Source organism: Anticarsia gemmatalis, chromosome Z (genome assembly GCF_050436995.1).
Source record: "Anticarsia gemmatalis isolate Benzon Research Colony breed Stoneville strain chromosome Z, ilAntGemm2 primary, whole genome shotgun sequence".
Taxonomy (NCBI): domain Eukaryota; kingdom Metazoa; phylum Arthropoda; class Insecta; order Lepidoptera; family Erebidae; genus Anticarsia; species Anticarsia gemmatalis.
Window position 1 is genome coordinate 7,784,714 of NC_134776.1, and position 25,805 is coordinate 7,810,518.

Here is a 25,805-nt window from a genome sequence, read left to right on the forward strand (position 1 = left end):
GTCTATACATTTTTGTTAATTAAGTAAAAAACATATTTTTATTTCAATTATAACATTCAAGTAACGAATTGCATTAGCATTAGTAAGCTTAGCGCGCGGAAAATATTGTGACAATGCGATTGTTGTTTTATAGATTTCCAAAATGTCGCACTGAAAACAAAATTCAATTGCAGTGCCAAAAGAACGATGCTATCACTTGTAAGGTATTATTTATAATTTGTTTTGTAACTTGTTTTTAAAATATAAATTAATAAAAAGTGTTTCATATGCGAATGCAAAATTACGCCCGTGCATAGTACATAGCATGCACAGCTTTGCGTATTCATCATGGCGCTTTTCTATGCGACATTAATTTGGAAGCCAAAATTAAATATATCAGCTATCAATATTAAAGTACATAATATACCAAATTAAATTATATGCATGCAGTTAAATAACAAACAGTATCTGCTTACATATAATGGGAAATGTATAAATAAATTTTGAAATGACACAAGCTTTACAAACTTTCAAACAAATTGTACTAGAGCTCGCTGTGAAAAGCAGGTAGCAATATCATTTTGTGAACAAAGTAACATTTAGTTGGCAAACTAAGCTTTCGTATTCATTAAAGACACGGATGCGAACTGTAAGCCAACCCATACAACCTGTCGCAATTATAAGTGTTGCATCAAAGTGCTATTGCAATTCATTACTTGAATGTTATCATTAATATAAAAACATGTTTATATTATATTATAGTGGGTATTTTACATTCTGGTGGTAGAATTTATATTATAGTAGGTATTATATTATTGAACTTTAGTGTTACAGATTCCAAACATTGTGTATAAAGATTTAGGAAAAAATAGAACTTATTAGCGGATATTCCAGCTACTCCCTTTTATTGAATCGAAGTTTTATACACTTTAAATAGATAATATAAGTATTGTTCGCATATGATAAAGGTTTGTGTGAATCGCGTAAGAAATATTTCTCAGGACGCGTTCATAATATTCCTTCGATTCAATTTAATTCTTAGATTCTACTTGTAATCGCATTGATCGCGCTGCAGTAAATAATTTCTATAAAAATATTGAGATGCAATAGAGATGTACAATTTCATTCAGTTTTTTTGTAGATTATAACTTTCTACTTCTTAAAACTTTCTTCTTCTCTATACAAACAAGTGATATTGACAATGAACTTGGTTATTGTTTGGAGTCACAGGTGTCTTCTACACGTGTCAAGTTACCAAGTTCTTACCAATGCGCTCTAAGTTTTCACATTTCTTTGAAGTGACATAAAGCATTGGACTTCAATCGCTTTATTACCTTTAAACTTAGATATCAATTGAAAATACATTTATATAGGAAAAGGTGATTTTATGAATTTTATATTATATGATGTTTATGTTAACGTAGGAACTGTGAAGGCTTCTACTTCTTATTATGATGTGTGTAACTCAATATTTCTATCGAATATTATCTAATCTTTAGTGTTTTATTTCCAGACCTTAAAATTTGGGAAGACATACAGCGTATTTAAATATCCGAACACCAGGATACCGGTATATTTGCACATACAAGCCAGTTTTTCTATTCGGATGGAAACATTTTCTGATTCCCGTTCAAGCTGATTTTAATTTCGGATAGTCGGCCCTTCGTAGCATAAATGTAACCTTTAGCTTACAATGTATTAGAAAAATGTGTCAAAACTAAATATAATCCAATTTGAATTTCATAATATACAATCTGATGATAATTCACTATTTAATCAATGTTGTAGGATTTAGAAACTGTATTAATCAAGCTGATTGTAGGTCTACATTAAATGTTAAAAAAGTAGGAACTCATATTTAGATTCAATCTAGTTACAGTGGACTCTCGGTAATCCGGTACTTGTATGATACAACAAGTCCTTTCACCACATGCCTATCAGGCACTATCTATATAAAATCTTAACTATCATTATTGACTTAGATTTACCACGGGTCTACTGTTAAGTTAACATTTCATTAAAAATATCATCATAAGAAATTGTCTCATTACTGTTAGTACATATTCATTTAAAAGTGTTAACATTCCATTTAATCAATAAAATTAAATAAACTCAAAATGATTTGTTTATTGCACTTCTCTTGGAAATTTAGGCTAGTACATGAAAAGTCCTGGTTACACTGAAATTAAAGAGGCAGAGCGTTTACTAACGCTATCATATTTTGGGCTAAGCAAGGGTGTAATTTTGAGATGTATTTTTTTATTAATTTGATTCTAAACGAAGCAGGGCTTGTACTATGATCATAAAATAACTAATAAACATACTTCTACATACTTAGGTGTAGGTACACATAAACTAGCAACCAGTACTGAGAAGTGATTTCCTATAGATAGACTATCGCCAACCGGCTAGCTATTGACAGATTTCATATGAAAACCTGATCGGCGCCCTTAGTTCCCATAAGCACAAATTGTTAAGAAAGTTAGAAGAGTCGTTATGAGGTTCTAAATGAGCGTAAGTATTATAGGATATACAAAAGTTTACTCGTGGATCCAGCTGGTCAGCCTATAGGAGTCTCAAGACCTAGCATCGGAGCTCATCACGTTAACTTGGTAGCGGAGTGAAGACCAAATCATTTCAAAATTCAAATCTCCTAAATATTTCAAGTCGTTTCAAATACTTTAACTCTCCCCAAATACCTCAAGTCAAACATATCAGATCAGACTCACTCACAAACCTCAAGACCCTCAAACATCTCAAGTCCCCCCTAAAACATCATGCTCACTCAGACACGTCAAGTCCCCCCCAAACATTTCAAGTCAATTCAGACACATCAGGCTCACTAACAGATACTCGAATCAAGTCCCCCCAAATACATCAGGCTCACTCATGCCTCTCAAGTCCCCCCGCTTCAACCAGGAATCGTTCACACATCTCAGGTCCCCCCAAAACACATCACGTTAAACACATCAAGTCCCATCGAACACTACTTTCCCCGAAACACAATAAGACACCAATACATTTAGTCCACCAATCAACTTAAAGTCCCTCCAAATCACAGTTTTCCAAAAATCTTAAACAACGTCAACCACCTCAATTTTCCCACAGTACACAATAACTTTACTGTTATTATCGATTCAGAGAAAAAACATTTTAGTAGTGGGCAGTCTCAATAATGTAAGCCATCTATATAAATTTAGGGCATTTGAAACGTAAGCACTACAAGAAATTTCTTTTTAAATTTTTAAGCGCCTTTCCTACTCGTACATCTAGTATGAGAGATTATCGTTGAGAGGTTTTCCTGTCGACACATTATCAGTTCTTAATTGAATCTATATTTATATTTCAATCCGTTTTAAATTCCAAAATAATTGCTTTTTATATTCCACGTAAATATTACATGAATACTGCGCAAAGTATAATTAATACCGCAGATGATTGTAATTAAAATATCTAAATGCATATAGAGTTGAGCTGTTCGAAATTAAATATTTGTTTAGTAGAAAATTATTATTTGCGTAAGTACTGAACCGATTTTTCAATAATTTCTTTCAAAGACAGCCATGTTACGGAATATAAGATACAAGAAACAATTTCATTAGACAATTTAAAGGAATTGTATCTAAATATAAATACTATGAGATTGAAATAGATTCTTCAAATAACTTCAATACTTATAATATTACAACTACTATACGATAACTTGTACAGAAATAAATAATAGCAGGAAATCCTTTTCCATTCTTGGAAATCTTAAATAAACGCGTTGGCAGGATTATATGACACTATTGCAACATATATAACCCTTTTAGAATTATCAGTTTAAGTTCCTGTTTCACCGGTTTCAATATCATGAAATGAAAAGTGATTCAGATGCACAAATAGCCATGCAACCTTACTACTGGCTCTCCACCGAAGTGCTCTAAAATTCTACCATACCTCATAATAATATCATCTAGAAATAAAATTCAAGACCGGTAGATTGACCCTTAAAGGGTTAAGAATCATAGGAAAAAATATATTGCTAAAGTACTTACCGCGACTTTGTGAGTCAAAAAGGTCTTAAGTACTTCCGTAGTATTCATTGATTGTAAGGGTAGAAGATGGTGAATTGAAAAAACGCAACATAGATTAAATATGTCCATAAGGTCTTGCTAGAAAATGTAACCTATGAAAAAAATGGAGTTATTATCAATGAATTAGAAGAGGCCTAGAATAAATCTAATACCTTGATCACCGGACATCAAAATAGGCAATCTTAAAATCAGTCTCTTATTGCCATCAAATACATAAGGTAAATTCAACACTTAGTACTTGAACTATAATAACAAACATAAATTTTCTACCTGTAAATCCGATTTAAATTCTGCAACAGCATAAACGAAACAAATTGCATCGCAGGTTTGTTGCACTTCAATATAACCAGTTGCGTCTCTCACGTCTATCATCCAAAACTGGTAACAGAAATATTCACACCGCCCCCTAAAGCTGGGCTTAAAAATAAGCCTATCAGGTTTATACGCACAATTCCAAAACACTCTATTCTTTTATCATGTTTGGAATTTGGAAACTCAGTTTATAGCTGCACGTACAAATTCTGTACAATTTCAATGAGTGAATTTTGTCTTATGGAACCAGATGTTACCAGAAGTGGCTTATTTCTGTACTCTATTACAATGCAATGCATATTTTGTCTAAAGTGGATCTTTAGGCTTCTAGTTCATATTGTTTTGAATATTTTCGCTGATGCTTTCCTTCCATTCACTTCACACACGTCATAGTCAAATACGTGCCTGACCACACAATCAGTAAGCCTAGAGTGTTCCTCTCGATAGTGCCGTAAAACCAAATTGAACCTGTTGACGAGCTACAGCGAACCAATAGGTGACAGAATGGAAATTTCATAGCCGTTCGTCCTAATCTCAGTCGCTGTCTATTGTTTCCATGCTGCGTAAATTACTTAGGAAATAGACAATACAGCAAATAGTAATTGACTAGTACAGCAATCAGTAGACTCAAGAATTAAGGAACCCGTCCGTCAATTCGGAAGGAGACTCTTACTCAGCAGTGGGATAGTAATGGGTTAAAAATTATTGCATAAAACAGAAACTGAATATTGCTATCTCTTGGACAAAATTTGTGTCGAATTCATCACAGTGTTCGACAAAATCTATCAGGCCTCAGTTCGCACACAAAAATCTATCTACAAAAATAATGTTTTGCATCCTCATTCTAGGAAAAAAAAAACATCACATTTGAAATGTATCATGAGCACACATTATTACGATTCTTTAACTTAAATCAAAACGACTGGATAGTATAATAAAATATTATTTTAGGTCTTGGTGTCACGACATTAGCGTGGTTAACGATTACACGCGCCGATTAGGATAAAAATATACGCTAACAATATGTACATATAATAATATATTTTTGTAAAAATCAAATTTTTCCATGACATCCCACTCATGTCCTTATCAATGATATTAACGTACTTTTTGCCCTAAAAGAAAATAAAGCCTGTCTCAAAAGTTGTTCACCATACTTTAAGAAAGAACACCGTCTACGAATAAATGTAACATGTAAATTCATTTACAATAGCGCGGTCGAAAACTTTTGCTGAATTTCCATGGAAAATGTTTCATATCCAGAATACCGTGAGGCTTGTTGTTCAGGACTCCATAGTAATTTGATTATTTCACTGATCACAAAGAGTGGTATTATTTTCAAACCAAGTAACATGAACATTTGTTTAACAATATGTGACCGCTCTCAAGTTCATTGTTAGTTTGATGATTCCAGTTCAATAATATTGCGGACTCATGACGTATTAAAGTAAAAAGAAATATGTAGTAAAACGCGACTTTATTGTGTAGGCACAAGCCCACGAGTTGAAGGCACTCATCACTTCGAGTAAAACTCATGTATTGACAGGTTAAACCTGGCATGAGTAAATAAAGCATACTTTACATACACAGTGAAATCAGATACGTTTCAACTAACAGTCATTGGTACTCTTTGGGTGCAATTTAGATAATTCTGTCAGAAATATATAAATTATTGGTACTCGATACTCATACGATTCATCTTGCAATGGGTCAACGATAAATAGTTATATGTACACGTTTGGTTCTTACTTTGCCCCCCTGAGTCCGAGTTCTGACCGGGAACACTGCTGACACACCCAGTCTTAGATCAGCAATCGAAATACATTGTAACGAAAATTACAGTAAGATACCTTGGGACGCCACTTGCTGTAATGCCTTCAAACTTCTTGGGACTCATTCACATTCATTAATTGTATAGATAGATATATAAACATCTCAACATTATAGTAAAAACTTATTACTCATTTGAGTAGAAGTCCAAAATATTTCGGGTTTCCGGGTTTTACAGTAGCATAAACAAAAGTGTCAAAAATATGAAAACGTGAAGATTCATATTTAAACAAGAACATTTTAATTTCTCAGCACATAAAACGACTACAATTTTATTCTATTAATGTGCTCAAAATTGAATTATTGTTAAAAATTCCTTAATCGTTATTTATCCACATCTGTCCTACCAAGACCACTTTATCAGAAACTAACCCTGTCGACCACGGTATCATTTACTACGGACTTAGTCCAGGCAGAAGCTGATAGTTTACAAAAGGGGAAACTTCCTTTGTTGTTTAGTAAGATATCGGTAAACAGATTCTTGCGTAAACCTCAGGGCATTGGTCTATAAACCACTCTCAATACTGAAGACCGATATAGCTCAGATTTAGTTTTACCCCACTACAGTAAAGTTTGTTATGCAGTATTTTTATAAAGCTTCAACGCTTTGTAGTATCCTGATACGTACGTTGAACTCTAAACTGGTTATGAATACGCTTATTTTTTAAACTGTTGTACAACTTTCCAGTATTTTGTTCTCAGCTGTTAGGATTCTTCTCGTAACTTGTTCGTATTCATTTAAATGTTCTAGTGAACATCGAATGAAACTTGACTTGTATAAATTAAGTGATCTCTGCTTACTACTCGCAAATACTACTGGATCAAAATATCTATAATTTTAGGCAATATATTATTGTATTTTCATACTTTGAACAAAAAAGTATTTTAGATAACTATACTCAATAGGTCGTTTAAGGTTCAATTTTTTCAAATATGTGTTCTGCCGCATTTTTTTTCTATCATATTATGTGTATGTAGGTTTTAAAACCAGTCCTTGATTAATATTTTTTCTTTTCACTTGTCTAGACAATTGGCGAGCATATCTGAAAAAACCGGAACTCCGGCGTTTGCAACCTTCTGCGGAGGTGTTTCAGCGTCAATCGTGGCACTGTTGATACAACTGGAAGTTCTCGTCGAAATGATGAGTATCGGTAAGTCATAGTTTTAAATATCTATTTTACAGGCTATTATATATGTCAAAGGCCTTTTGGGCTACTAGAACAGCTTTGACACTAGATTGACTACTACGATATGAAAAAAGAAGAACAGACTATAACTCGCGCGGCTCCTCACATGCGTTAAATTCGTCGTTTATGTTTGCCCGTTGGGTCTTTGGTGGATAAGACAATTAAATTAATACATATAATTTTATTTTGATTGCACACGTTCGAACCTTTTCTGCCGGTTTACACAGAACCGTCAAAATTTCAAATTTTACAGAAACTATATAACAAGTGCCGATTACATTCCAAAAACATATTATATTTTTCGGTGCCTTTTTACAATTATGTACCTATCATGTCTTTATTTCATATATCGTATGACCATACATTGCCATAAAACCAAATGACTTTTTAACTAGAATCAAATATTTTATACTCACTGAAAAAGTGTGGTATATTTCAGCAAATTACTTGAAACTTAAATGTATTCGAACTTTCACTAAATACGTTCATTAAAAACTAACACATCGAGAGTAGGAAAAAAACAGGGATGACGCCGAATTTTTAAATTCACCAAGTAAAGGATTACGATCTAAAAATATACTTAAATCTCTTTCATAGATCACTGTCAGAGAGCATACAAAAGTAAATTGATTTTATTTGCTTCTGAGTATTCCAAGCATAATTACATTTTCAATATTTAATACCATACGCCTGTGTGGTAAAATAATCTTCATAAAGACGAAACCACAAAGTACTGCATTCGTTGATAATGCGGTATCAAAAACGAAATGTAAAATTAATTTCGACTTCATTTACTCTGTAGTTGTTGTAGGTATCTCTTTTATGTTTTGTATAATTCTTTACACATATGTTCTTGCTTAACATTCACAAAAAATACTATCAATATTCATTTTAATCATACTTATACATGCATAATATCACCTTCCTCCTATAGGTGTAGTTAGAGACCAAACTAGGTACGATCCTTACTAACATCCCTTGCCTTACACACATCCATATATTTCGTCACACATGACCGCCGATTACGATGCGCTAATTATACTTTTACTTATATTAAAATGTTTTCAAAATATCTGTACCGTGGAAAACACAGATTTTCGAATTCTCGTTATAAAATCTATATCTAAATACTGAAACCATTCCATTTAGACAAAGCTTAACAAACACGGGCACGGACACTAATACCGAGTGGCGATCTGAAGAGGGGCTACTCTGTTATATTTTATTTTACAACAGCGAGCCTAGATTTGATGAGAGCTAGAGTTATTCCAGCAAATACACTGCGGATTAAATCTTCTATCGCACGGTCCATTTGAAAAACGAATTCGTGAACATATCAAAATAACGATTTCATCGTAAACGTTCGCCTGATGGAGATCAAAAGTTCTTCAAAAATCTCCCGGCAATTTCAAAAAATGTTTTTCCATTTTCAAGTATTACCTAGATATTGTTAGTTGTTTGTGAAATCCGCTCGTTGCATTCGTATACTTGTTAATTTTTCAAACTAATATATATTACAATTTCTGCTATCAGAATGTAGTTTAAAATAATAATTATTTGTGGCTTATAAAACGCGAACATTGCTGAAAGCTGACAAAATCGATTACGAAAATTGCATCTAATAACGGTAGACTAAGCATTCTAAAGCGACTAAAATTACAAAATAATAATGTCACTGAAATAACGTCAAAGGTGATAACTTGTTCACCATTAATAAACCCTTAGAACCGTAGCAAATCCGTAGCACTAACACGTAGACCACAGCTACGACGCTGCTACGCCATTTAATTAACAACCTCTAGACCGGACTTACTCGTCTCGGAAACTAAGAAAACGGTTCGCGCAGATATTTTTTATTACTGGAATATATTTTTTATTCATAGCGAATAAAACAAATATTTTTAAATGTGCAGCAGCAGAAGCTACGCTTGCCAAGATTGGTCAGTGGCCATAGCGAATTCTTCCGAGATTCGCACGGCACCATATGTTGTGGATTCTGGCTCTCGTTTTGAATGATGTTTCAAAGTTGTTTCATGTAAAATACTGGTATACAGATGCATCAGGTCAAACTGGAAGCTGTCTCCAACATAGGTGGGTGAAAGGCTACGCGAAAGATGTTAAAGAAATTTAAATTCCTGGTACAATATTGTTTTAGATTTTTATTAGTCTGTAAAGCGATATTTTTAAACTTGTTTGTCGACATTTTCTTAAGATTCTTTTGTTTGATCATTTATCATCGTCATTATAACAATGGTGTCAGAGACATAAATGTCGCCAAACAATTTGAATGATACAAATAGAACTTGAGTTGATGATTTATAAATCAAACTGTATATAAACCTAACGCTGAGCTTGGTCGGTTGACTATTCTACCAATTGGACTATCTACAATTCTCATATTATTTCCTAGAATTTGTTAATTACTATGTAGCGATATTGTTCAAGTTGTTTGGCAGTACCTATGTCCTAGGACGATATCTTGTGATGTCACGTTATATTAAAACAAGTATGAGATCGTGAACAGAAACATATTCAACCCTAAATCATATTTATTTTATTGTAATAGGAATCTTAACTAACAAACATTTTGTATGAACGTAATTTTAAATTATGTTTCAATATACCATTAGTAATGTTCTTGATTTTCTATACAGTATAAGTAATTGTCTTAACCTATGGTAGTCATAATTCATACCGTTTTTCTTCAATCACATCTCAGCACATACAATAATTGTTAATCATTATCACAATTTTTCAACTTCTGTGTTGCACTTTTATTATCTGTAGTAGTATAAGTAGAAGTACCAGAAAAAGCAAGGTAATGCTACATCTGGAGCTTATACTTATACTGGTATACAATTATCATCAGAATTGACTTACTCTTCATCATCTCGGAGTATTTCATCACTCATATCATCATCAGATCAACGCTGATGTTCAAGGACTCCGCGAGCGCCTGGTACAATCCAGGCAATGGCGTTTACGTTGTCCTGGACATCATCGTGATTATACGCATCGTTTATGAACATCTTCAAGAAAACAGTGTGTTTCTTGTAATCAAACTTGAAATTTTAAGTTTTCTGTGCTCATCACTAAGTAATGTCAACAGACGCCGGTAAATTTGACAATATAAACATGATTTGTTTAAGAAAGCATGAGCACTACAGTAGCTCAAATCTCTTCTACTATCGTCTACAGACAACCGGCCAGTCATCGAAAAATTTTGTATGAAAATCAGCGCCTCTGATGGGCGTTGTAGAAACTATTTCGGCAGTAAATTTAAAATGTCAAACTTTCAATACTCGACAATTCCGACTGTACAGTATCGCGCTTCAGATGTTAAAACAATTTTTGATGTTGATATAGCAAGTCGATAGTAACGGCTGTAAAACCTCGCGTTGGTTGACCACTCAAGCACCATATTAGTCTAGTACAGTTTTAAACTATTATAACAGCTGTCCATTCATTTCCCGGTGTCTGATTGATGTTTTGTAATAGCTGTTCTCTTTCAGGTTCATCATTTTATATATTAATTTAGATTGCAGCGGTTCGGTTGCCTCATCGAAATATGCATGAGTTGATATTGGGAGGTGACGAGTCAAATAGACGTTTCGTTTTATTTCGTGTATTTGATTCTTTACCCCCTAAAATCGAACTCAAATCACAATCGCCATCATCACCAGTACCACTCTCTTTCGTTTTTCTATAACCAAGTTCGAATGAGAATCACTAAGAGAATCGGAAAATTATCTTAAGTATTCTGCGCATTCAATTATGATCGTATTTGATACGAAAACATTTTTTTTTTCAAATTAAAATCAACCAGTTTGATTACTTTCTATGCAACGAATATTATAATTAAATTTTCACAAATAGTTATTTTGCCACCGATTTCCAACACCTTATTCAAATTTATAAATTTCATTGTTTTAAAAATTAATTGTATTACTACTTAAATATTTTTCTAATATCCTTTAGTTTTATATTTCCCAATTTAGATTGCAACGCATGAGTTGATATTGGGAGGTGAAGAGTCAAAAAGACGTTTCGCTTTATTTCGTGTATTTGACTCTTTACCCCCTAAAATCGAACTCAAATCACCATCGCCATCATCAGACGTCATCATCATCACTTGGTGATGGTGATGGTCAAGATGACACACACGATGATGTTGATGATTCAAACACATCCGTGTGTCGGCATGACTATCACCACTCATAACAACAGCATCATCATTCATTTTTTCAACACAATAAATATGTTTTTTGATTACAGCTTTGGTCAGCAACTTAAGTTCACTATTAGTGTTATATTCGTAATTGTATTTAATATCAAAATTAATTTATATTTGACCTGAATGTCTCTAGTCGAATGTCGCTTTACATTTCTCATTTTTATACTAATCATCAGCTTAGCCTTTCTTTCAAGCATGTCGAAGTCGGCTTCCAGTCAGACCCGATACCTTTGAATACCAGTATTTTACATGAAGCAACTGCCTGTGGGACTATTTAGCCACGAGCTCTTCACCTAATTTTTACTTTTCTCATTTAAAAATCGGTCATGGACGTGAAATCATAAAAACATCAATTGATTACCTCATTCATATAAACGCCGGCGCCGTTTAAGCACGAATTATAATTCAAAGAAAGTGTATTTGGTCTCTTTATATCTAATCCGAAAATGTCTGTGAGTGAAAAAGTTTTAACTACGCAAAAGTGCATGAAAGAGTCACTGAAAATAACAATCTTAACTTCTTCTTATCGCATGGTTAGATTGGTTAGTGGTCACTCTAGTGTCAAAGTTGTTGAAGCCGCCCGAAAGGTCTTTGACAAAACAAACTAAAAATACTTATACAGAATCACCCGGAACTGATAACAAACGCTTGTCCTTAGTATATACCTTCTTATAAAATAATGTCTAAAAGTCGTGAGATAATAAAATATTAAATACCTGGGTTAAAATAATTTATTTCCACAATTTGATATTTCTAAATTACAAAATTTCAGTGCTAAACAAGGTGTTTGACAATTCAAAAATTAAATAAATATATGACTATAGATATATGTATAAAACACACAGCAATATTTACAAATCACTAAACTTTAAAGAAATATTAATCTTTTCAACAAAAGTTTATGCCTAAATTAAAAATTTAATTGATGAAGATGTGGAAATATATTCATCAATCAAACAGATATATAGATATATGCATATATAAAGCACGCCGCTTCAAGTTTTTCTTTTGAAATGCAATATTTAAGAAACATTTATTTAAATAGTTAGATAAATCACTTATAAGTTTGACCTAATGACAAAATCAACTACTTTCATTTTAATGTAAATTTTGCAATACAATATGCCAACTTTGTTAGTTAAATTTCTTTGCAATTGAGCTAAACGTAATTAACATGTTATTTTATTTGCGTCATTTTTATTTTCAGTTCTAATTTTATCGTCAGTATCTTTAATAGGATAACAATGTGATGAATAACGAATACAATTATTACCGCTCATATTTCGGAATTCTTTTGCAACCATAAACATGATCATGCCAAAATGTTTTGAATTTTATAATCAATTTGGTCATCTATATTTTATCCTAACTACATATTATGAATACAAACATAGGAATCGTGACTATTTTTGTTATATTGGTAGCTTATTCAATCGAGGTATACTGTATACATAAGTGCAATTTGATTTTCATTTTTTTTAAAGTAACGTTTCAATATGGCCTCAGTATTGATAATTCTCTTCTCTGCCTATTATAGCCGTCATCATTCCTATCGTTTCTCTTCTGTCACGTGACATTTCTTGTAACATTTTCAGCTCTTTCAACTTATACCATCATCGCCATTACAATCATTGTTAATCGTCATCACAACTTTTCACTTCCATTATCTATCTAAAATAGTATAAGTAGAATACCAGAAAAAGCAAGGTAAGGAAGAAGTCTGGAGCTTATACTTATACTGTTATACATTTATCATCAGAATTGATTTACTCTTTATCATCTCGGAGTATTTCATCACTCATATCATCATCAGATCGACGCTGATGTTCAAGGACTCCGCGAGCGCCTGGTACAATCCAGGCAATGGCGTTTGCGTTGTCCTGGACATCATCGTGATTATACGCATCGTTTATCAACATCTTCAAGAAAACAGTGTGTTTCTTGTAATCAAACTTGAAATTTTAAGTTTTCTGTGCTCATCACTAAGTAATGTCAACAGACGCCGGTAAATTTGACAATATCAACATGTTTTGTTTAAGAAAGCACGAGCACTACAGTAGTTCAAATCTCTTCTACTATCGACTACAGACAACCGGCCAGTCATCGAAAAATTTTGTATGAAAATCAGCGCCTCTGATGGGCGTTGTAGAAACTATTTTGGCAGTACATTTTAAACGTAAAGCTTTTGATACTCGACAGTTCCGACTGTACAGAATCGCGCTTCAGATGTTAAAACAATTTTTGATGTTGATATCGCAAGTCGATAGTAACGGCTGTAAAAACTCGCGCTGGTTTCGTGACCACTCAAGCACCATATTAGTCTAGTACAGTTTTAAACTATAATAACAGCTGTCCATTCATTTCCCGGTGTCTGATTGATGTTTTGTAATAGCTGTCCTCTTTCAGGTTCATCATTTTATATATTAATTTAGATTGCAGCGGTTCAGTTGCCTCATCGAAATATGCATGAGTTGATATTGGGAGGTGACGAGTCAAATAGACGTTTCGTTTTATTTCGTGTATTTGACTCTTTACCCCCTAAAATCGAACTCAAATCACAATCGCCATCATCACCAGTACCACTCTCTTTCGTTTTTCTATCACCAAGTTCGAATGAGAATCACTAAGAGAATCGGAAAATAATCTTAAGTATTCTGCGCATTCAATTATGATCGTATTTGATACGAAAAAAATATTTATGTTTCAAAATTAAAATCAACCAGATTGGTTACTTTCTGTGCAACGAATATTATTATTAAATTTTCACAAATAGTGATTTTCAACATCTTACTCAAAGTTATATTTAATGGTTTTTATAATTAATTGTATTTCTACTTAAATATTTTTTTATATCCTTTAGTTTTATATTTCCCAGGTAGTTTCCAGGTTCATCATTTTATATACTAATTTAGATTGCAGCAGTTCGGTTGCCTCATCGAAATATGCATGAGTTGATATTGGGAGGTGACGAGTCAAATAGACGTTTCGTTTTATTTCGTGTATTTGACTTTTTACCCCCCAAAATCGAACTCAAATCACAATCGCCATCATCACCAGTATCACTTTCTTTCGTCTTTCTGTCACCAAGTTCGAATGCAAATCACTAATTTTCAACATCTTATTCAAAGTTATAAATTTAATTGTTTTTATAATTAATTGTATTTCTACTCAAATATTTTTTATATCATTTATTTTGATATTTCCCAATTTAGATTAACGACGCAACGCATGAGTTGATATTGGGAGGTGAAAAGTCAAAAAGACGTTTCGCTTTATTTCGTGTATTTGACTCTTTACCTTCTAAAATCGAACTCAAATCACCATCGCCATCATCAGACGTCATCATCATCACTTGGTGATGGTGATGGTCAAGATGACACACACGATGATGTTGATGATTCAAACACATCCGTGTGTCGGCATGACTATCACCACTCATAACAACAGCATCATCATTCATTTTTTCAACACAATAAATATGTTTTTTGATTACAGCTTTGTACAACAACTTAAGTTCACTATTAGTGTTATATTCGTAATTGTATTTAATATCAAAATTAATTTATATTTGACCTGAATGTCTCTAGTCGAATGTCTCTTTACATTTCTCATTTTAATACTAATCATCAGCCTAGCTTTTCTTTCAAGCATGTCGAAGTCGGCTTCCAGTCAGACTCGATACCTTTGAATACCGGTATTTTACATGAAGCAACTGTTTGTGGGACTATTTAGCCACGAGCTCCTCACCTAATTTTTACTTTTCCAATTTAAAAATCGGTCATGGACGTGAAATCATAAAAACATCAATTGATTACCTCATTCATATAAAAGCCGGCGCCGTTTAAGCACGAATTAAAATTCAAAGAAAGTGTATTTGGTCTCTTTATATCTAATCCGAAAATGTCTGTGAGTGAAAAAGTTTTAACTACGCAAAAGTGCATGAAAGAGTCACTGAAAATAACAATCTTAACTTCTTTTTATCGCATGGTTAGATTGGTTAGTGGTCACTCTAGTGTCAAAGTTGTTGAAGCCGCCCGAAAGGTCTTTGACAAAACAAACTAAAAATACTTATACAGAATCACCCGGAACTGATAACAAACGCTTGTCCTTAGTATATACCTTCTTATGAAATAATGTCTAAAATTCGTCAGATACTAAAATATTAAATGCCTGGGTTAAAATAATTCGTTTCCGCAATTTTATATTTCTAAATTACAAAATTTCAGTCCTAAATAAGGTGTTTGACAATTCAAAAATTAAATATATAGATGACTATAGATATATGTATAACATGCCGCAATATTTACAAATCACTAACTTTAATAAAATACATAAATCTTTTCAACAAAAGCTTACGCCTAAATTATAAAATTTCAGTGATGAAGTGTGGTAATATTCATCATCAATTCATCAATCAAATAGATGATATACATATGCATGTATAAAACACGCCTCTGAAAATTTTATTTCGATTGCTAGACAAATCACTTAATCTTTAGAGTTAGCACCTAATGAGAAAATCAACAACTACTTTTGATTTTAATGTAAATTTTGCACTACAATATGCTAACTTTGTTTGTAAAATTTATTTGCAATTGAGCTAAATGTATTATGTTATACATGTTTAGTATATTTGCGCCATTTTCATTTTCAGTTCTTAGGATAACACTGTGATGAATACAACTACCGCTCATATTTCGAAATTATTTTGTAACCGTAAACATGATCATGCCAAACATTTCTGGACTTTTTTAATCAATTTGGTCATCTATGTTTTAGCTTAACATTATTATGCATACAACCATAGGAATCGTGACTGTTTTTTTTAAATTGGTAGCTTATTCAATCGGGGTATACTGTATACATAGGTGCAATTTGTTTTTTTTTTTAAAGTAACTTTTCAATATGGCCACAGTATTGATAATTCTCTTCTCTACCTATAGCCGTCATCATTCCTATCGTTTCTCTTCTATCACGTGACATTTCTTGTAACACTTTCAGCTCTTCCGGCTCAAACAATCATCGCCATTACAATCATTGTTAATCATCAACACAACTTTTCACTTCCATTATCTATCTATAATAGTATAAGTAGAAGTACCAGACAAAGCAAGGAAATGCTACTTCTGGAGCTTATACTTATACTGTTATACCTTTATCATCAGAATTGACTTACTCTTCATCATCTCGGAGTATTTCATCACTCATATCGTCATCAGATCAACGCTGATGTTCAAGGACTCCGCGAGCGCCTGGTACAATCCAGGCAATGGCGTTTGCGTTGTCCTGGACATCATCGTGATCATACGCATCGTTTATCAACATCTTCAAGAAAACAGTGTGTCTCTTGTAATTCAATTTGAAATTTTAAGTTTTCTGTGCTCATCACTAAGTAATGTCAACAGACGCTGGTAAATTTGACAATATCAACATGTTTTGTTTAAGAAAGCACGAGCACTACAGTAGCTCGATTCTCTACTACTTTTGACTACCGACAACCGGCCTGTCATTGAAATTTTGTATGAAATTCATCGCCTCTGACGGGCGTTGTAGGAACTATTTTGGCAGTACATTTTAAATGTCAAGCTTTCGATACTCGACAGTTCCGACTGTACAGAATCGCGATTCAGATGTTACAATTATTTTTAATGTCGATATCGCAAGCCGATGGTAACGGCTGTAAAAACTCGCGCTGGTGTCGTGGCCACTCAAGCACCATATTAGTCTAGTACAGTTTTAAACTACAATAACAGCTGTCCATTCATTTCCCGGTGTCTGATTGATGTTTTGTAATAGCTGTCCTCTTTCAGGTTCATCATTTTATATATTAATTTAGATTGCAGCGGTTCAGTTGCCTCATCGAAATATGCATGAGTTGATATTGGGAGGTGACGAGTCAAATAGACGTTTCGTTTTATTTCGTGTATTTGACTCTTTACCCCCTAAAATCGAACTCAAATCACAATCGCCATCATCACCAGCATCACTCTCTTTCGTCTTTCTATCACCAAGTTCGAATGAGAATCACTAAGAGAATCGGAAAATAATCTTAAGTATTCTGCGCATTCAATTATGATCGTATTTGATACGAAAAAAATATTTATGTTTCCACATTAAAATCAACCAGATTGGTTACTTTCTGTGCAACGAATATTATTATAAAATTTTCACAAATAGTGATTTTCAACCTCTTACTTAAAGGTATAAATTTAATGGTTTTTATAATTAATTGTATTTCTACTTAAATATTTTTTTATATCCTTTAGTTTTATATTTCCCATGTAGTTTCCAGGTTCATCATTTTATAAATTAATTTAGATTGCAGCAGTTCGGTTGCCTCATCGAAATATGCATGAGTTGATATTGGGAGGTGACGAGTCAAATAGACGTTTCGTTTTATTTCGTGTATTTGACTCTTTACCCCCTAAAATCGAACTCAGATCACAATCGCCATCATCACCAGTACCACTCTCTTTCGTCTTTCTATCACCAAGTTCGAATGAGAATCACTAATTTTCAACATCTTATTCAAAGTTATAAATTTAATTGTTTTATAATTAATTGTATTTCTATTCAAATATTTTTTATATCATTTATTTTGATATTTCCCAAATTAGATGAACGACGCAACACATGAGTTGATATTGGGAGGTGAAAAGTCAAAAAGACGTTTCGCTTTATTTCGTGTATTTGACTCTTTACCTTCTAAAATCGAACTCAAATCACCATCGCCATCACCAGACGTCATCATCATCACTTGGTGATGGTGATGGTCATGATGACACACATGATGATGTTGATGATTCAAACACATCTGTGTGTCGGCATGACTATCACCACTCATAACAACAGCATCATCATTCGTTTTTTCAACACAATAAATATGTTTTTTGATTACAGCTTTGTACAGCAACTTAAGTTCACTATTAGTGTTATATTCGTAATTGTATTTAATATTAAAATTAATTTATATTTGACCTGAATGTCTCTAGTCGAATGTCGCTTTACATTTCTCATTTTTATACTAATCATCAGCCTAGCCTTTCTTTCAAGCATGTCGAAGTCGACTTCCAGTCAGACCCGATACCTTTGAATACCAGTATTTTACATGAAGCAACTGCCTGTCGGACTATTTAGCCACGAGCTCACCTAATATTTACTTTTTAAATATATAAAATTGGTCATGGACGTGAAAACATAAAAACATCAATTGGTTACCTCATTCATATAAAAGCCTGCGCCGTTTAAGCACGAATTAAAATTCAAAGAAAGTATATTTGGTCTCTTTATATCTAATTCGAAAATGTCTGTGAGTGAAAAAGTTAAAACTACGCAAAAGTGCATGAAAATAACAGTCTTAATTTCTTCTAATTTATACAACACATTTACATTATTATGCATACAACCATAGGAATAGTGACTGTTTTTTTTTAAATTGGTAGCTTATTTAATCGAGGTATACTGTATACATAAGTGCAATTTGATATATTTTTTTAAAGTAACGTTTCAATATGGCCACAATATTGGTAATTCTCTTCACTACCTATAGCCGTCATCATTCCTATCGTTTCCCTTCTGTCACATAACATTTCTTGTAATACTTTCGGCTCTTTCAGCTCATACCATCATCGCCATTACAATCATTGTTAATCATCAACACAACTTTTCACTTCCATTATCTATCTAAAATAGTATAAGTAGAAGTACCAGACAAAGCAAGGAAATGCTACATCTGGAGCTTATACTTATACTGTTATACCTTTATCATCAGAATTGATTTACTCTTCATCATCTCGGAGTATTTCATCACTCATATCTTCATCAGATCAACGCTGATGTTCAAGGACTCCGCGAGCGCCTGGTACAATCCAGGCAATGGCGTTTGCGTTGTCCTGGACATCATCGTGATCACACGCATCGTTTATCAACATCTTCAAGAAAACAGTGTGTTTCTTGTAATTCAATTTGAAATTTTAAGTTTTCTGTGCTCATCACTAAGTAATGTCAACAGACGCTGGTAAATTTGACAATATCAACATGTTTTGTTTAAGAAAGCACGAGCACTACAGTAGCTCGAATCTCTTCTACTGTCGACTACCGACAACTGGCCTGACATTTTCCTTTTGTATGAAATTCAGCGCCTCTGACAGGCGTTGTAGTAATTATTTTGGCAGTACATTTTAAATGTTAAACTTTCAATACTCGATTCTTCTGACTGTACAGAATCGCGCTTCAGATGTTAAAACTATTTTTAATGTCGATTTTGCAAGTCGATAGTAACGGCTGTAAAAACTCGCGCTAGTGTCGTGACTACTCAAGTATCATATGAGTCTAGTACAGTTTTAAACTATAATAACAGCTGTCCATTCATTTCCCGGTGTCTGATTGATGTTTTGTAATAGCTGTTCTCTTTCAGGTTCATCATTTTATATATTAATTTAGATTGCAGCGGTTCAGTTGCCTCATCGAAATATGCATGAGTTGATATTAGGAGGTGACGAGTCAAATAGACGTTTCGTTTTATTTCGTGTATTTGACTCTTTACCCCCTAAAATCGAACTCAAATCACAATCGCCATCATCACCAGCATCACTCTCTTTCGTTTTTCTATCACCAAGTTCGAATGAGAATCACTAAGAGAATCGGAAAATAATCTTAAGTATTCTGCGCATTCAATTATGATCGTATTTGATACGAAAAAAATATTTATGTTTCAAAATTAAAATCAACCAGATTGGTTACTTACTGTGCATAGAATATTATTATTAAATTTTCACAAATAGTGATTTTCAACATCTTACTCAAAGTTATAAATTTAATGGTTTTTATAATTAATTGTATTTCTACTTGAATATTTTTTTATATCCTATAGTTTTATATTTCCCATGTAGTTTCCAGGTTCATCATTTTATATACTAATTTAGATTGCAGCAGTTCGGTTGCCTCATCGAAATATGCATGAGTTGATATTGGGAGGTGACGAGTCAAATAGACGTTTCGTTTTATTTCGTGTATTTGACTCTTTACCCCCTAAAATCGAACTCAAATCACAATCGCCATCATCACCAGTACCACTCTCTTTCGTCTTTCTATCACCAAGTTCGAATGAGAATAACTAATTTTCAACATCTTATTTAAAGTTATAAATTTAATTGTTTTTATAATTAATTGTATTTCTACTCAAATATTTTTTATATCATTTATTTTGATATTTCCCAATTTAGATTAACGACGCAACGCATGAGTTGATATTGGGAGGTGAAAAGTCAAAAAGACGTTTCGCTTTATTTCGTGTATTTGACTCTTTACCTTCTAAAATCGAACTCAAATCACCATCGCCATCATCAGACGTCATCATCATCACCTGGTGATGGTGATGGTCATGATGACACACACGATGATGTTGATGATTCAAACACATCCGTGTGTCGGCATGACTATCACCACTCATAACAACAGCATCATCATTCATTTTTTCAACACAATAAATATGTTTTTTGATTACAGCTTTGTACAGCAACTTAAGTTCACTATTAGTGTTATGTTCGTAATTGTATTTAATATCAAAATTAATTAATATTTGCCCTGAATGTCTCTGGTCGAATGTCGCTTTACATTTCTCATTTTTATACTAATCATCAGCCTAGCTTTTCTTTCGAGCATGTCGGAGTCGGCTTCCAGTCAGACCCGATACCTTTGAATACCAGTATTTTATATGGATCGACTGCCTGTATTTAGCCACGAGCTCACCTAATTTTTACTTTTCTTATATATAAAATCGGTCATGGACGTGAAATCATAAAAACATCAATTGATTACCTCATTCATATAAACGCCGGCGCCGTTTAAGCATGAAATAACATTCAAAGAAATTATATTTGGTCTCTTTATATCTGAGTCGAAAATATCTGCGACTGAAAAAAATTTAACTACGCAAAAGTGCATGAAAGTGTCACTGAAAGTAACAATCTTAACGTCTTTTTATCGTATGGTTAGTGGTCAACCTAGTGTCAAAGATGTTGAAGCCGCCCGAAAGGTCTTTGACAAAACAAACTACAAATACGTGTACAGAATCACCCGGAACTGATAACAAACGTTTGTCCTTAGTATATGCCTTCTTATAAAATTATGTCTAAAATTCGTCAGATACTAAAATATTAAATGCCTGGGTTAAAATAATTCGTTTCCGAAATTTTATATTTCTAAATTACAAAATTTCAATGCTAAATAAGGTTTTTGACAATTCAAAAATTAAATATAAAGATGACTATAGATATGTATAAAACACACCGCAATATTTACAAATCACTAAACTTTAAAGAAATATATAAATCTCTTCAACAAAAGTTTGTGCCTAAATAACAAAATTTCAGTGATGAAGATGTGGTACTATATTCATCATAAGTTGTGCACTCAAAATGCCAACTTTGTTTGTAAAATTTCTATGCAACTGAGCTTAATGTATTAACATGTTTAGTTTATTTGCGTCATTTTTATTTTCAGTTCTAATTTTATCGTCAGTACAGTTGGTCTATAATAGGATAACATTGTAATGAATAACGAATACAACTACCGCTCATATTTCTAAATTCTATTGTAACTGTAAACATGATCATGCCAAAATGTTCAGGGTTTTTTTAATCAATTTGGTCATCTATGTTTTAGCTTAACATTATTATGAATACAACCATAGGAATGGTGACTGTTTTTTTAAAATTAGTAGCTTATTCAATCAAGGTACACTGTGTACACATAAGTGCAATTTGTTTTTTTTTTTTAAAGTAGCGTTTCAATATGGCCACATTATTGGTAATTCTCTTCTCTACCTATAGCCGTCATCATTCCTATCGTTTCTCTTCTATCACGTGTCATTTCTTGTAACACTTTCAGCTCTTTCAGCTCATACCATCATCGCCATTACAATCATTGTTAATCATCATCATTTTATATACTAATTTAGATTGCAGCAGTTCGGTTGCCTCATCGAAATATGCATGAGTTGATATTGGGAGGTGACGAGTCAAATAGACGTTTCGTTTTATTTCGTGTATTTGACTCTTTACCCCCTAAAATCGAACTCAAATCACAATCGCCATCATCACCAGTACCACTCTCTTTCGTCTTTCTATCACCAAGTTCGAATGAGAATAACTAATTTTCAACATCTTATTTAAAGTTATAAATTTAATTGTTTTTATAATTAATTGTATTTCTACTCAAATATTTTTTATATCATTTATTTTGATATTTCCCAATTTAGATTAACGACGCAACGCATGAGTTGATATTGGGAGGTGAAAAGTCAAAAAGACGTTTCGCTTTATTTCGTGTATTTGACTCTTTACCTTCTAAAATCGAACTCAAATCACCATCGCCATCATCAGACGTCATCATCATCACCTGGTGATGGTGATGGTCATGATGACACACACGATGATGTTGATGATTCAAACACATCCGTGTGTCGGCATGACTATCACCACTCATAACAACAGCATCATCATTCATTTTTTCAACACAATAAATATGTTTTTTGATTACAGCTTTGTACAGCAACTTAAGTTCACTATTAGTGTTATGTTCGTAATTGTATTTAATATCAAAATTAATTAATATTTGCCCTGAATGTCTCTGGTCGAATGTCGCTTTACATTTCTCATTTTTATACTAATCATCAGCCTAGCTTTTCTTTCGAGCATGTCGGAGTCGGCTTCCAGTCAGACCCGATACCTTTGAATACCAGTATTTTATATGGATCGACTGCCTGTATTTAGCCACGAGCTCACCTAATTTTTACTTTTCTTATATATAAAATCGGTCATGGACGTGAAATCATAAAAACATCAATTGATTACCTCATTCATATAAACGCCGGCGCCGTTTAAGCATGAAATAACATTCAAAGAAATTATATTTGGTCTCTTTATATCTGAGTCGAAAATATCTGCGACTGAAAAAAATTTAACTACGCAAAAGTGCATGAAAGTGTCACTGAAAGTAACAATCTTAACGTCTTTTTATCGTAAGGTTAGTGGTCAACCTAGTGTCAAAGATGTTGAAGCCGCCCGAAAGGTCTTTGACAAAACAAACTACAAATACGTGTACAGAATCACCCGGAACTGATAACAAACGTTTGTCCTTAGTATATGCCTTCTTATAAAATTATGTCTAAAATTCGTCAGATACTAAAATATTAAATGCCTGGGTTAAAATAATTCGTTTCCGAAATTTTATATTTCTAAATTACAAAATTTCAATGCTAAATAAGGTTTTTGACAATTCAAAAATTAAATATAAAGATGACTATAGATATGTATAAAACACACCGCAATATTTACAAATCACTAAACTTTAAAGAAATATATAAATCTCTTCAACAAAAGTTTGTGCCTAAATAACAAAATTTCAGTGATGAAGATGTGGTACTATATTCATCATAAGTTGTGCACTCAAAATGCCAACTTTGTTTGTAAAATTTCTATGCAACTGAGCTTAATGTATTAACATGTTTAGTTTATTTGCGTCATTTTTATTTTCAGTTCTAATTTTATCGTCAGTACAGTTGGTCTATAATAGGATAACATTGTAATGAATAACGAATACAACTACCGCTCATATTTCTAAATTCTATTGTAACTGTAAACATGATCATGCCAAAATGTTCAGGGTTTTTTTAATCAATTTGGTCATCTATGTTTTAGCTTAACATTATTATGAATACAACCATAGGAATGGTGACTGTTTTTTTAAAATTAGTAGCTTATTCAATCAAGGTACACTGTGTACACATAAGTGCAATTTGTTTTTTTTTTTTAAAGTAGCGTTTCAATATGGCCACATTATTGGTAATTCTCTTCTCTACCTATAGCCGTCATCATTCCTATCGTTTCTCTTCTATCACGTGTCATTTCTTGTAACACTTTCAGCTCTTTCAGCTCATACCATCATCGCCATTACAATCATTGTTAATCATCATCATTTTATATATTAATTTAGATTGCAGCGGTTCGGTTGCCTCATCGAAATATGCATGAGTTGATATTGGGAGGTGACGAGTCAAATAGACGTTTCGTTTTATTTCGTATATTTGACTCTTTACCCTCTAAAATCGAACTCAAATCACAATCGCCATCATCACCAGCACCACTTTCTTTCGTCTTTCTATCACCAAGTTCGAATGAGAATCACTTAGAGAATTCAATTATGATCGTGATTGATACGAAAAAATATTTATTTTTCAAAATTAAAATCAACCGGATTGGCAACTTTCTGTGCAACGAATATTATTATTAAATTTTCACAAATAGTTATTGTGACACTGATTTTCAACACCTTATTCAAAGTTATAAATTTAATTGTTCTTATTATTAATTGTATTTCTTCTTAAATATTTTTTTATATCATTTATTTTGATATTTCCCAATTTAGATTGCAACGCATGAGTTGATATTGGGAGGTGAAAAGTCAAAAAGACGTTTCGCTTTATTTCGTGTATTTGACTCTTTACCTTCTAAAATCGAACTCAAATCACCATCGCCATCATCAGACGTCATCATCATCACTTGGTGATGGTGATGGTCATGATGACACACACGATGATGTTGATGATTCAAACACATCCGTGTGTCGGCATGACTATCACCACTCATAACAACAGCATCATCATTCATTTTTTCAACATAATAAATATGTTTTTTGATTACAGCTTTGTACAGCAACTTAAGTTCACTATTAGTGTTATGTTCGTAATTGTATTTAATTTCAAAATTAATTTATATTTGACCTGAATGTCTCTGGTCGAATGTCGCTTTACATTTCTCATTTTTATACTAATCATCGGCTTAGCCTTTCTTTCAAGCATGTCGAAGTCGGCTTCCAGTCAGACCCGATACCTTTGAATACCAGTATTTTACATGAAGCAACTGCCTGTGGGACTATTTAGCCACAGGCTCCTCACCTAATTTTTACTTTTCTCATTTAAAAATCGGTCATGGACGTGAAATCATAAAAACATCAATTTGAAGTTAGTCTAAGCACGAATTATAATTCAAAGAAAGTGTATTTGGTCTCTTTATCTCTAATTCGAAAATGTCTGTGAGTGAAAAAGTTTTAACTACGCAAAAGTGGATGGAAGAGACACTGAAAATAACAGTCTTAACTTCTTCTTATCGTATGGTTAGATTGGTT

The 25,805-nt window shown here is 32.9% G+C and overlaps 1 protein-coding gene across 3 annotated transcripts in view; it reads left to right on the forward strand.

Moving 5' to 3' along the window:
• LOC142986377 (solute carrier family 7 member 14) overlaps positions 1-25,805 on the forward strand; it is a 229,566-nt gene that overhangs the window by 162,703 nt on the left and 41,058 nt on the right. For all 3 annotated transcript variants that reach the window (XM_076134848.1, XM_076134850.1, XM_076134849.1), the window contains exon 10: positions 7,224-7,348. In XM_076134848.1, the coding sequence (XP_075990963.1) occupies positions 7,224-7,348 (125 nt within the window). The remainder of the gene's footprint in view (positions 1-7,223; positions 7,349-25,805) is intronic.